The sequence below is a fragment of the Lineus longissimus genome, chromosome 17 (assembly GCF_910592395.1).
Source record: "Lineus longissimus chromosome 17, tnLinLong1.2, whole genome shotgun sequence".
In the NCBI taxonomy this organism is placed as follows: domain Eukaryota; kingdom Metazoa; phylum Nemertea; class Pilidiophora; order Heteronemertea; family Lineidae; genus Lineus; species Lineus longissimus.
In genome coordinates, this window is record NC_088324.1 from 16,259,270 (window position 1) to 16,274,377 (window position 15,108).

At 43.6% G+C, this 15,108-nt stretch overlaps 1 protein-coding gene across 7 annotated transcripts in view; it reads left to right on the plus strand.

The window, feature by feature from the left end:
• Positions 1–15,108, plus strand: part of LOC135501831 (uncharacterized) — a 78,535-nt gene that overhangs the window by 39,032 nt on the left and 24,395 nt on the right. For 3 of the 7 annotated variants that reach the window (XR_010449650.1, XR_010449648.1, XR_010449649.1), the window contains exons 6-9: positions 8,371–8,481; positions 8,674–8,769; positions 9,231–9,326; positions 10,240–10,453. Coding sequence is in view for 3 of the 7 variants with exons in the window: in XM_064794196.1 (XP_064650266.1) it covers positions 8,371–8,481; positions 8,674–8,769; positions 9,231–9,326; positions 10,240–10,410 (474 nt within the window). In the remaining 4 variants the exon portion in view is untranslated. Of the gene's footprint in view, positions 1–8,370; positions 8,482–8,673; positions 8,770–9,230; positions 9,327–10,239; positions 14,976–15,108 lie in introns of those variants that run through there. The other 4 variants (XM_064794194.1, XM_064794195.1, XM_064794196.1 and 1 more) reach the window with 3 other exon arrangements.

Sequence of the window (15,108 nt, forward strand, 5' to 3'; positions counted from 1 at the left end):
TCTGATCAGGAGCTGTCCAATGAATGGTCATGTCAACAGGTTTACCAATGGTACCATTAGAAAGGTCTGATCAGGAGCTGTCCAATGAATGGTCATGTCAACAGGTTTACCAATGGTACCATTAGAAAGGTCTGATCAGGAGCTGTCCAATGAATGGTCATGTCAACAGGTTTACCAATGGTACCATTAGAAAGGTCTGATCAGGAGCTGCCCAATGAATGGTCATGTCAACAGGTTTGCCAATGGTACCATTAGAAAGGTCTGATCAGGAGCTGTCCAATGAATGATCATGTCAACAGGTTTACCAATGGTACCATTAGAAAGGTCTGATCAGGAGCTGTCCAATGAATGGTCATGTCAACAGGTTTACCAATGGTACCATTAGAAAGGTCTGATCAGGAGCTGTCCAATGAATGGTCATGTCAACAGGTTTACCAATGGTACCATTAGAAAGGTCTGATCAGGAGCTGTCCAATGAATGGTCATGTCAACAGGTTTACCAATGGTACCATTAGAAAGTTCTGATCAGGAGCTGCCCAATGAATGGTCATGTCAACAGGTTTACCAATGGTACCATAAGAAAGGTCTGATCAGGAGCTGTCCAATGAATTGTCATGTCAACAGGTTTACCAATGGTACCATTAGAAAGGTCTGATCAGGAGCTGTCCAATGAATGGTCATGTCAACAGGTTTACCAATGGTACCATTAGAAAGGTCTGATCAGGAGCTGCTCAATGAATGGTCATGTCAACAGGTTTACCAATGGTACCATTAGAAAGGTCTGATCAGGAGCTGTCCAATGAATGATCATGTCAACAGGTTTACCAATGGTACCATTAGAAAGGTCTGATCAGGAGCTGTCCAATGAATGGTCATGTCAACAGGTTTACCGGCTGAGAAGTTCTGTAGTTTTTTCACAAGTAAGATCAGTAAGATTCGGGAAAAACTCGTTTCGAGCAATGCTGTGTCGACACCAATTTCAGAGGACTCTGTTGAAGGCTGTGTTCCAGGCCTGTCCAGTTTCACCCATGCAACTGAGGATGAAATAAGGAAGCTGGTGTTGTCAATACCCGCCAAGAGTTGCACTCTGGATCCGATCTCGACTGTCCTACTGAAAAAATGTGTCACTCCCCTTGTGCCAGTGCTCACATCTATAGTCAACAAATCAATGCAGCAAGGGCATGTACCTAAAGACCTCAAATTTGCCTTAGTGAAGCCTTTGTTGAAAAAGCCAACCTTGGACTGTGATGAACTTGCCAACTATAGGCCAGTTTCAAACCTGACCTATTTATCCAAGCTAATCGAAAGGGTTGTAGCTGTTCGTCTACGAGAGCATATGACAGTGAACGAGTTGTATGACCCGAATCAGTCGGCCTATCGAAAAGGCCACAGCACCGAGACTACACTTCTTAAAGTTACCAATGATATACTCACATCCTTGGATGTAGGACATGAGGGTCTATTGGTGTTACTCGATCTTTCTGCGGCCTTTGATACGGTTGACCACACCATTCTGCTTGGCAGACTCCAGGAGAGGATAGGACTCTCGGACACTGCCCTGCACTGGTTCAGCTCATATCTCGAGGACAGACAACTTTCTGTGTGTATACAGGGTTTTACGTCAGCTGCTGTGTCACTGGAGTATGGAGTGCCGCAAGGGTCTGTGTTGGGCCCAGTACTTTTCACGATATATACAATTCCATTGGGAGACGTCATGAATAGAGCATGCATTCCATATCAATTGTACGCTGATGATAATCAGTTGTTGACTTCTGCTCGATGTGGTGACAACGCCCAGTGTAGCGCCATGGTTGCCTCCACGGAGGGTGGAATAGGCCATATCCAGTCTTGGCTGTCAACAAATTGGCTCTGTCTTAATGCCCCAAAAACGGACATGGTCAATTTTGTGTCAACGCGTCGAAAGGGATCCATTCCCAGTATCAGTATCAGTGGAGTTCAGATTCCAAAATCTGAATGCGTTAAGGACCTGGGAGTGTGGCTCGATGAGGGAATGACTATGCAGACTCAAGTGAAAATGACATGCAAAGCTGCCTATGCCAGCCTCTACAAAATTGGGAGGATAAGGAAATACCTAGATCGTCACTCAGTAGTAAGGCTTGTGCACGCATTGGTTGTCTCCCGACTAGACACTAACAATGCCATACTCTATGGTCTACCAGATAAGACCCTGGCTCCTTTGCAACGTGTGCTAAATTCCGCTGCTAGGCTTGTTTGTCGCCGCAGGAAATTTGACAGCATCACCCCACTGCTCCGCGAGCTCCATTGGCTTCCTGTCAAGGCAAGAGTCGTTTACAAAATTCTGACTCTTGTACACAAGACAGTAGTGAGCAGTGGGGGTCCGATGTACCTGTCAGATTTGCTGGTGGCGACAAGCGGCTGTACGAGGTCCACCACGTTCAAGGCGCTTAAAATCAAAAGAAGTAAGTCCAGGTATGGTGACCGCAGCTTCTCATGCTGTGGCCCATACCTGTGGAACAAACTTCCTGTTTCCGTCAGGGCTCTACCAGAAACATCATTTAAGAGGCAACTCAAAACTACCTTGTTTGAGGACTATTTAGGGGGGGTGGCGCCTTGAGCGTGGTGGACCACGGAAAGGCGCCCAATATAAGTTTTTCAATTCATTCATTACCAATGGTACCATTAGAAAGGTCTGATCAGGAGCTGTCCAATGAATGGTCATGTCAACAGGTTTACCAATGGTACCATTGGAAAGGTCTGATCAGGAGCTGTCCAATGAATGGTCATGTCAACAGGTTTACCAATGGTACCATTAGAAAGGTCTGATCAGGAGCTGTCCAATGAATGGTCATGTCAACAGGTTTACCAATGGTACCATTAGAAAGTTCTGATCAGGAGCTGCCCAATGAATGGTCATGTCAACAGGTTTACCAATGGTACCATAAGAAAGGTCTGATCAGGAGCTGTCCAATGAATTGTCATGTCAACAGGTTTACCAATGGTACCATTAGAAAGGTCTGATCAGGAGCTGTCCAATGAATGGTCATGTCAACAGGTTTACCAATGGTACCATTAGAAAGGTCTGATCAGGAGCTGCTCAATGAATGGTCATGTCAACAGGTTTACCAATGGTACCATTAGAAAGGTCTGATCAGGAGCTGTCCAATGAATGATCATGTCAACAGGTTTACCAATGGTACCATTAGAAAGGTCTGATCAGGAGCTGCTCAATGAATGGTCATGTCAACAGGTTTACCAATGGTACCATTAGAAAGGTCTGATCAGGAGCTGTCCAATGAATGGTCATGTCAACAGGTTTACCAATGGTACCATTAGAAAGGTCTGATCAGGAGCTGTCCAATGAATGGTCATGTCAACAGGTTTACAAATAGTATTATCAAACTGCACCCATCAAGAGCTTTCAGATGAGTGGTCATTACTGTTGGACACCAATCTGTGGTTTTTCAATCATTTCCGAATAAAAAGTGTTAATTGTATTCCCCTCACTGAGTGATGAAATGAGTCCCTCTTCTTGTAGAAGGTGATTTCAACCCTTCTTTAAAGTGATGAATATACCGAGCAGCAAAAGAGGAAAAGATCAAGATCAGCACATTTGCTTTTGCATGAATAAGTATAATCATCTTATTATGGTCTTGTGAGTGTGTTGACCTTTTCATATTGATGAGACCTATTGTGCTCCCTATTGTGCTCCCTATTGTGCTCCCTATTGTGCTCCCTATTGTGCTTGGCTAAGCTCTCCATTCTCTGTCTTTTGTACATCTCTGAAAGCACCAGTCAGACTTATTGTTACTCTTAGTGTCTTCAGCTAGCATTAGTGGCCAACATGTCTCCAGCCGTCATTGGTGAAGCTTTTACTCTACACACCAATGACTTCCACTCCCCATTTGAGACAATGGATTGATTGACATCTTCACTCTTTCAATTAAGTCATGGTTTTGTGGAAAGAAAACACCTTAGATCTGCTGTGCATGTTGTCTCTCCCTGGACTCTCAGCCTCCCCCAGAAAGATAAACAAGGTTGTCTCCTGGCAACTGTTTTTTTATTAGTGGACGCTAAAAACAAAAGAGAAGAACCGATGATGCCATTCTCATCGACCACCTCTCCAAACGAACAATGTTCTGTTTTTGGGCCTCAATATAACTTGGAAACTCTTCTTAAGCCTATTTTCTTTGACACAGTGCTCCAACCAGCTAATCAGCTTATCCCTCCGTTATCCCCATTCAGAGCACATTAGTGACACTATCTCAACGATGGTAACAGAATGACCATCTCATGTTCCTTCCTATTTTTATCCGTTACACTCTCACTTTCTTTACACTTTGTCTCATATTGTACAGCTTTGTAGAGAAAGAAGTTGTTCTGTGGCCATGTTTGTTCAGCATTTTGATTGTGGCTGATCAGTTAATGACTGTCTGTGTCATCTGTGTATCGTTAGTTATGGGAATCATGTCTCTCCATCCCCGTTGCTCTCTTATAAATATTCTCTTTAATCTTGGCTGTAATCAGCCACGAATGGACCAACCTTAATTAGTAAACATGGGGTGGGCCTCCCATCTGCCACTATTTCAGACTTCAAAGGCAATCACCACAATTCCTTAAAAATCATTTGCATACGTTCTGTCCCACACAGCTGTCTGCTTCAGCAGATAGAGTGTTTTTTAAGTTTTGTGTAGGTGTTGGCATAAGAGCATGTCATTTTCAAATGATACACAAATATAGTCATAAGATGTGCATTACTTTTCACAGCTGATTATGCTCTGTAATTGCACTACTACCTCCATGCTCTTTGATTACCTTTCAAACACCTGTAAGTACTAAGCCTTGTGCCATTCATTGCTGATGCACGACCTAGTCTTGTATTCTTATCAGACAAGCCATCTCCTTGTACCACATAATGACATGTACTCTCTGCTCTTTGATCACACTTGATCACACTCTCAATCCACATGTTTAATTAAAGTAAATAGGTTAAATAGGTTGGTAATCTTGAAGAGCTAGCCTCATTGCAGATATGCTCCTAATCTCGTCATTGTGTAAGCACCCTTCTCCAAGTATCTCCAGCAAAACCTCTGTCAGCATGTCCCAATGTTACCATCCCTGCAGGGTGTAATCCTGGCTTGATTATTCTTGATAATTTTATCTCATCCATGTTTGATCTCGCCCTTAATCAACACCTTATTGCAAGGGTAAAAAGGGTCCTCCTTCTGATGTAGCTAACTTCATTGGTGATGCTGTCATGTTCGAATGCTTGTAGTTGATAACCGCACCAGAAAAGAGCTTTAAATGAATACTGAGTTTGTCTTTCGCAGATGGGTAGAGGTCTCTTCACTCAGCCCTTGTAATGCAGATGGGTAGAGGTCTCTTCACTCAGCCCTTGTAGGCTTGATTGTCTTTAGACCTTGTCTCTGATGCAGATGGGTAGAGGTCTCTTCACTCAGCCCTTGTAGGCTTGATTGTCTTTAGACCTTGTCTCTGATGCAGATGGGTAGAGGTCTCTTCACTCAGCCCTTGTAGGCTTGATTGTCTTTAGACCTTGTCTCTGATGCAGATGGGTAGAGGTCTCTTCACTCAGCCCTTGTAGGCTTGATTGTCTTTAGACCTTGTCTCTGATGCAGATGGGTAGAGGTCTCTTCACTCAGCCCTTGTAGGCTTGATTGTCTTTAGACCTTGTCTCTGATGCAGATGGGTAGAGGTCTCTTCACTCAGCCCTTGTAGGCTTGATTGTCTTTAGACCTTGTCAGTGATGCAGATGGGTAGAGGTCTCTTCACTCAGCCCTTGTAGGCTTGATTGTCTTTAGACCTTGTCTCTGATGCAGATGGGTAGAGGTCTCTTCACTCAGCCCTTGTAATGCGGATGGGTAGAGGTCTATTCACTCAGCGGTTGAAACTTTCCTTGTAGCTGAGATTCCACAGAATCAACAGCCTTCTTCGCACATTGCTCACACTCCACAGTGTAACTCACCCCAGGCTCTAATCGACGAAGATCAGGTTTCATTTGACGAGATTTTTCAAAACCAACCAATTTATCTGGAGAGTTTTGTCACTGCAGTAGACATCGCCTGATAAGATCATTGATGATTAGCCATGTTCTTTGCAGCGATGCAATGGGAACTTGTTTTTCTTGTTGTTTGTGGTAATTTGCATCGGCTTTAGCCAAGGAGACTTGTTTACATTTGGACTGAACCCTTTCTGTCCTGGAGGAATGGCCGTGTTGCCTGAAGAATTGGCAAAGCTGACCTGAAATGTCACGAAACATTGGTAACCACACATTTCACCTGAAGGTGCGGTTTAATTGAGTCTTGAAAAGGGGAAAAAAAGATAAGCTGTATGTCGGCTGGTGATAAAAAATGGTTAGGTTTTTGTGGACTTGTTGATAATTGGGTGAGACTGAGCAACAGGTGTTACTAATGGGGGAGGAAGGGGCTGTGGTATCTCTAATTGGGCACTGAAGCAATAGGTGATGGCACATGTCATGAAAAAAGGTTGACATTGCTCTCAACTCAACATCTTCTTAAAGATTTGGCCCACTGTACATTTCTTTACCATGTTCAAGGCATTACATTCCTTCCATGACTATTATGTACTTGCACTAGACACGACAAGTGTATATTCCTGTTTTTATTCATGTGTGCAGCATCACGAAAATACATCTTTCAATCTGTGGAATGCATACCTTTCATCGTGTTTTCCCAGCAGGATATTGTGAGGACGTTCTCCACCTGCAGAGCCCCAGGCCATCACCTGTCAATTACAGTGAGAGAAATGATGTCTTTTTAGGGGAGTTGTCAGGATGCATCTCACTTTTACTTCTAGACTATCCCTGGAGGCTGACTATGTCGCTTGCGAGTAACCAGTTCTTTATACTGTTTGTAAAAGCAATAGGTTCCTTGCCTAAGTCCTCAGCTTAAATGAAACTTATCATCCAGCTCCCATTATAACAGCGGTCTATCCTGAAACGAACCAGTTCTCCATACGGTTTGAAAATAGGAACATGGTCTTGTAAACATAACAGGAGTCTTTACTTCTTGATGGAGAACTCGCATTTGCTGACTTATCGTGTGAATGGTTACTCCTTGATGTGTTTTAAATCTAACGTCAGTGACTGTATGCATTCGATTTAGACTATTTATGGTAAAGCTTGGAGTTAAAGCGGGTATGAGATGTGAGCGCTGATACGTATGTTCTCCAATATTGAGACAGCGTGAGATAGCGGAGACCCAGTAGTGTTGTGGAGTTGAAAGCATCTTAATATGCAATCACTGTCTCTTTGAGAAATCACCTATTGATTGGACTTTAACCCCTAAAGCACTCCAATTGCCACTTCTTGGTCGAAATCGGGTTTGATGTGGTTTGAGTAAGGTTTAAAAGAGCCAATGTGGATTAGACATTCACCTCAGTTATGTGTCATCTTTGGCTTGGACTTGAATGGTCACGCAGGGACGATGAACTTTGTGGCCGGTCACCTTCAGAAGATCATATGGGAAAGTTGGATTAGTTAGGCCTCGAAAGCTATGCCGGGAGAATAAAAATGTTGGTCTGCGTCGGACTCTAGGCCAAAGACATGGGGTCTGCATCCTGCTGAGCCAAGTCAACTTGTTCTATCCGTTACACAGACCTGATTCAAGAATAGACCAGATCTCAACTGACCAGTCACATTCATAAACGAGTTTCGGCCCAGGTCGAGGTGATCTCATATCACGGGGGCCAGATGCCGATGTGCGTTGCATAATAATCATCCAATTTATCATTTAGATTTGCTCCAAGAATAATTAGGTTCCATCATATTTCATTTCCGGTTGGGTAATAGCCTGTTGCTCGGCGACCAGTGCTAACTGCCTGGCTAGCTCGATATCCGTACGTTTAGTGACCCACGGTAGACTTGAAGATGATTGGTTATCAACAGGTCCTGAGTGAAGTCAATAATCCTGAAGGAATCCACGCCATTTTCCATTACTTTTGACAACATCTGCGAGAAATAATAAAGGTGTTTTTGCTTTGGATGGTGGTAAGCCTCGAAAGTACTGTGTGTGGTGGCTACTGCTATGGTTTAGGGGTGTCAGGAAAGCTGTTATCAGAATGATGGAACTCTATGTTGTTGAGATCATCTCAAGTCTATGTGGTGTTGGGTGTTGGTTGCTGGTGTCTGATGGTGGTAAGGTGATACATTCCACTGGAGCATCCTTGGTTGTATCATTGCCAGATGATGGTCACTTGATTTGGTTAGGCTTTGTCCACATGAAATGACCAGGCAGACGTGTCGTATATAGCAAGGGTGGCTTCTCTCCTGCTCTAAAGTATCAATTTCAGTCTCAGGTGTCATAAAAGATTGATTTATAGTGTAGCAGTCTTTCCGTATTTGAATCTTTCCAGATGAATAAGAAGACCGAGACGACGCTCGCCCAGGTCAATGAAATCTTGCTCAAACATAACGTGTTGATGGGTGTGGAAGACAAGGGCGCCATGTCATGCAATAAGGTGATTGTATCCTTTCACTGAGGCTCTCCACACTGCTCTCATTTCAAAGAACGTTTCATTCCCCAAGTCCATCATTGATTTTAAACCACTGAGCTTAGTATTATACATGTGAGATTTCTGACAAGGTGGCACTGATTCCAAGGTGTGGCTCGAATTGCTGAAGTTTTCACTTGTTGATAATCCTTCACCTCATAACAGCTGCATTTCATCTACTTTGAAGAAGGCCCATGCATGGAACGTCTCATGGATGATATCGCAAAAGGTTTGCAGAAAAATCGAAAACTTCCAAAAATGGTAAGTTCTGGTTGTAAATGGACATTGTTGACTTCCTGCAAGTCAGTAGAGGCCTTTGAGTGACACACCTAAGCTGAATATAGCCATAACATCGAGGTAAGGTATGTGGCCTGACAGTCTTTCATTCACAGCTGGTTGGTTGCAGTGGCCATCTACCACTGATCTGAAGTAATCTATTCCAGGTTGGTCCATGCGCATAAGTTGCAACATAGTACAGTGGAACCACGGTAACATGACCTCTCATGGGACCGAGGTTGGATGGTCGCATTACCTGGTGGTCGTGTTAGTGAAAATGAAAATCCGGGGACAGAATGCATGATTGGGTTTTCCCGCCAAAATTGTTGAACAAAATTTGTTTGGGGCTGGTGATATTTCTTCATTTTGAGCAGAAAAAAAAACCAGTGAAAAAAACATTTGGACTTGAGAACGTTGTTGCATCCAACTTTTCACCTTGACTTCAGGTGAAGAAGCAGCGAAAAGATGTGAGTCCTGAAGTTGATATTGACGAGAGTGATCTGATCATAGATGAACAGGAATCAACAGAGGGGCATCGACAGGTAAAACCATCGTCAAGCTTGCTTTAGAAGGTGGTTTGATTGGTGTTAGTTAGCCTAATCTTTGGAGGCCAAGAATGGAAATCGTCTTGTGTTGGCACAGGTCTCTCATTACAAAACAAAATCCATGACCTACTTATCTAGTTGCTTGATGATGTGAGATTGTACTCTGACATTCTTCAACATCGGGTAAAAGGCTTGTTAACCAATGATACTATCATGACCTTAACGTGATGAATGAACTACCCTCTCACTCTCCAGGTATGCCACCAAAGATAACACACTATTGATACGATTGAGTCACACACTGAGTAGCATTGATTTTACCGTCGACTTCGAGAGAACTGTGTGATATTTTAGTTCATTTAAGTTGCGTACTTAGGTTGGAGTAGCTAAGTTTAATCCCTTACACTCAGTTGGATAATAAGCTATCACCTTCAAGAAGAACAACCGGGACTGTTTCTTCATCTTCTCTGTTTGAGAAGTTTGAACAGTAAGTTGACTTAGGATTCAGGAACCTGTGGTCTAACATCAGTTAGTTCCCTTGTCAAACCCTGTATGACCAGCACTCTGTCCAACCGCGGCTGTGCCTCTCTTAAAGCCCACCAGGGAAAATAACCTCTTTTAGTCTCAGCTAATTTCCTGGCCATTGAGAACCGCTGCATTTTACGATTTTGTGGTCATCTTTTAGCTTCATATTTGCATAGGCAAGGGAAGTTACCGATTAACCGTTGCAACTCTGACAAGCTGTCAGTGCCATGTGACATCTCGGTTGTCATTTGAAAAGATGACTGTAAATGGGGACGTGGGGGTACTGGTGGCTGTCGAGGTCATCCGATTCAACGTCGAGCCTTAGCTCTGCTATACTGGCAACATACATGTTTCAGGTGTTAATCGTGTCCTCCTTATCTTGCAGATTTTAGCCAAACGACTTTTGCTCAAGTACAGCGGGATGTATGTCAAGCGTCTGATGACGGAACGCCTTCCACGTCCAGCTGAACGCCGCCATACTGGCAACATCCCATGTCTGTGTCAGTTCATCGAGCGCCATTACTTCAAGATCTACGAAGTCTTAGTGATGATCTGACAAACCGAGACGTCACGGCTGATTTAAACCAACACTCAAAAAGGTGTGCAGAAACAAGTATTGAATATCCAAATCAAAATTAAATTTGGTTTTTAAGAAATTTTCTCTGAATTAGCTTTTCCTCAAAATCACAACTGAGTGAATTTCTGCTACAAATCTGAATTGGTTGGTTAGGTCTAAAACTCTAATAAAAATGACACAAGGAGGAATCTAATCCCCATAAAGATGAATGGACACTCAGCTGGGCCAACAACACTTTTGCTCAATTATTGTTGTTTTCTTTTGATCCCAATGGTCAAGGTGGCCAAGGACTGACATGAGGGGCTGATTGCAGCTGTGGGATGTGATTTAATAATCATAGCCGCAGCGTAGTTACCAATGCACAACAACTCCTGTATGTTATCACTATCAATCTTGAGGTGCACCGTTTTCATTTTACACATCACAATCCTATGTTTATTGAGCTCCATGATATAACACTGCTGTGACTTTCTGGGTTAAGGCTTGCTCCAGTTGTTTCTTCTAAAGCTTTTGCATTAACACACCCCAACATCAATTCTGGTTATGGTCTATCGATTTACGAGGAACTGACTGCCATCCCTGATACATACTTTCTCCTCCTGTGTTCTTTGTAAAAGAGAGGAATACAGGAAGGAGTATATACTGTGGATACATGTTTAAATTGTCCCTATGACTGACTTTAACATGCAATGATAGTACATCAATAGTCGGTAGACGAGTATGCTTCATTGATGGCCGTCAGCTCTCACTTGAACTTGTCCTTTAACCTTGATATCAACCAACACCACGCTAACTCACTCTGCTCTTAGGCTCATCACTGACACACTGGTCTCACTTTGGTTTCGGCAAACAATTCCACTCGACACTTGCTTTCTGCACAGAGACTCTGAGGTTTAAAACAGTCATGACGTCTGAAGCTCTCTTCAACTCATGCCAAGTTTGCCTGAAGCACCGGTGCTCTAAACTTATATGAAACGTCGGCAGTTTCCTTCGAATTGGCTGACACTGGCAACAATTCAGTCAGCCCAAGTCACTTATCAACTTTAGAACACTTCCATGTGAAACTGTATCACTGCACAAGTGACTCAGGCATACTTAGTGTGTGTATAGAGGTCGTACGGTGATATCATAGGCACGTCAATCTCTGTCTTTGACACTGCTCATGCCGCCAACTACTTATTTCACAAGCTACTGCCCTGTTCAAAATGACATTTTCCTTTGTTTTTAACCAGATTAAACAAAAAGTTTGAAACGTGTGGATATTTTGGTTGACCATTGGTGTGTTGGTGGCAATGTGCGACATGGGGGGGTCAACGACTAGATTTGATATGATGAAAATTTGTGTATTTTCTGTTGTGATGTCATCTGCTCGGCCTCTGTCACGTATGTTTGAGAAATCAAGCTGCCGTGCTGGAGATATTATGAGATTTCTTTTTGTGTAGACTTGATGTTGTCATATTGTCAGGCATTTGCTCGTAGAAAATCAAGATATGACCATGACAAACGATGCTACCTTGATCACAGCTAACTGGACCATGTGGCTGTGGTCACGACTAACTGGACCATGTGGCTGTGGTCACGACTAACTGGACCATGTGGCTGTGGTCACGACTAACTGGACCATGTGGCTGTGGTCACGACTAACTGGACCATGTGGCTGTGGTCACGACTAACTGGACCATGTGGCTGTGATCACGACAAACTGGACCATGTGGCTGTGGTCACGACTAACTGGACCATGTGGCTGTGATCACGACTAACTGGACCATGTGGCTGTGATCACGACAAACTGGACCAAGTGGCTGTGATCACGACTAACTGGACCATGTGGCTGTGGTCACGACTAACTGGACCATGTGGCTGTGATCACGACTAACTGGACCAAGTGGCTGTGGTCACGACTAACTGGACCATGTGGCTGTGATCACGACTAACTGGACCATGTGGCTGTGGTCACGACTAGGACCATGTGGCTGTGATCACGACTAACAGGACTATGTGGTTGTGGTAACGACAAACTGGACCATGTGGCTGTGGTCACGACTAACTGGACCATGTGGCTGTGATCACGACTAACAGGACTATGTGGTTGTGGTAACGACAAACTGGACCATGTGGCTGTGGTCACGACAAACTGGACCATGTGGCTGTGGTCACGCCTGACTGGACCATGTGGCTGTGGTCACGACTAACAGGACTATGTGGTTGTGGTCACGACAAACTGGACCATGTGGCTGTGGTCACGACTAACTGGACCATGTGGCTGTGATCACGACTAACTGGACCATGTGGCTGTGATCACGACTAACTGGACCATGTGGCTGTGGTCACGACTAACTGGACCATGTGGTTGTGATCACGACTAACTGGACCATGTGGCTGTGATCACGACTAACAGGACCATGTGGCTGTGATCACGACTAACTGGGACCATGTGGCTTTGGTCACGACTAACATGACCATGTGGCTGTGATCACGACTAACTGGACCATGTGGCTGTGGTCACGACTAACTGGACCATGTGGCTGTGATCACGACTAACTGGGACCATGTGGCTTTGGTCACGACTAACATGACCATGTGGTTGTGATCACGACTAACTGGACCATGTGGCTGTGGTCACGACTAACTGGACCATGTGGCTGTGGTCATCATGAAATACAGTGCTTCACTGAATACTATACCAAGCTAGACAGTCATATGTATCAGATGCGATTCCTGTCAACACATCTTCCGATCCAGACTTGAACCAATCCTTTTTTCCTTTCGGACCATAGAATAGCTTACAGTCTGCTTTAAGCTACACCAGTCACGGAATCAACACAGGAAGTGGAATTGGTGAGTTTGAGAGCAATAATACTACAAGCACCATGCAATTGGCACCAATTTTGCAACAACACTTAATGCACACGGGCTGAAGGCATTGTAGAAATAGAACGTAGGAGTTTTGCTTGTGTGGTAGTAATACTTGTCCCATGGGGAAGTCGATCGAGCCTCTTGTTCAACGGTTGTATAGGAATCGCAGATATAGAGGTCATGCTTGTAGTAACCGAGTGGTTTAGCGTGACTAGAAATACTGAACACCGAACGCGGGTTTGACCAACAACAACTTTATCAAGCATGTGCAGAGCATGATGTAACGGGGAATAATGGTAGATGGTAGCAGTGCATACAGAAATGCCACAATGCTCACCCTGGCCCTTCTTCCAATACTAGGTAGCGGTCAGCCGCAGGCGCATGTTGGCTGATAAAAGCTTGGTTGGAGAATGATAGAATTTTATGACATGTAAGGTTGTGCAAGCTGGGTGTATACGGTCCCTTGGTGTTCTTGGTAAGCATCCTCTTGAAGGCGCTGATATTGTCAGCCATCGCTGTAGCTTCTGGCCCTAAGTACACTAGGACTAGATATTGGACATGAACCCAACAAGGACTTTGTCCAGGATTTGAAAAGATATATGAACAACCATAACAATGAGAGATTTGACCATGACCTAACTTATTGCTAGAGTAACAATATTATCCCCTAACTTGAACACCGACTGTGTTATTTCTTGTCATTACTGGGATAGGAATTACTCTATTACAGAAGTGAAAAGTCTGGTGTTATAAGACTGTGATTAGGTTGTGTGACGAACTGTATTAAATCATGCTTTATAAATGCAAACCTTGTTCTAAACAAGTACTGTTGTGTTATATATTCTAAAGATATGCTCACATTATTTCATGCCGAGATCTTTGTGGTTTTTATTTTGGGTAATTTGTCGGCTATTCTGCCATGACATTCCCATGTAATGTTTTGTTTATTTATTTATGTTATACATTTGTCGAATCTCAAACGATAAAAACTCACTCCTTAGGAATCTCTGTAATTCATGCCTGTTATGTAGCCTTGTCTAGAGATATTATCAGGGTTTTTGTTGATGCTATGTTTTCCACTCTACACTGGACACTGTACTCCACTCACATTCCACTCCACACTGGACACCGTACTCCACTCACATTCCACTCCACACTGGACACCGTACTCCACTCACATTCTACCCCACACTGGACACCGTACTCCACTCACATTCCACTCCACGCTGGACACCGTACTCCACTCACATTCCACTCCACACTGGACACCGTACTCCACTCACATTCCACTCCACACTGGACACCGTACTCCACTCACATTCCACTCCACACTGGACACCGTACTCCACTCACATTCCACTCCACGCTGGACACCGTACTCCACTCCACACTGGACACCATATTCCACTCGCATTCCACTTTTACGCTGGGCACCACATGATGCCACATGAAGTGTAATATCACTGGATCTCTTTAGCCTACCATCATTTATTTGCAGATATGACTGACTAACATATCATGAATGTTCAACTTGTCTCATTTGCCTAATTTTATCAGGTACTGTTGTTATGGTGTTGTACATATTTCCTACCGGATTTTATGGACAGATTGATGATGATAATAAGAGAAAATGTAAATAAAACATGTACATGTAATATAATAAATGATGTAATCTATGCATTGGTAAATTATGTGTCTATTGTTTTTGTTTCTATTTCACCGAGGTTAAGAATATGAAAGACATGAATACTTGAATGTACATGACAGTCCTAATTAGTGTCTCATTTTAAGTAAGACGAACCCTCATTCTTGTTGGCTGTT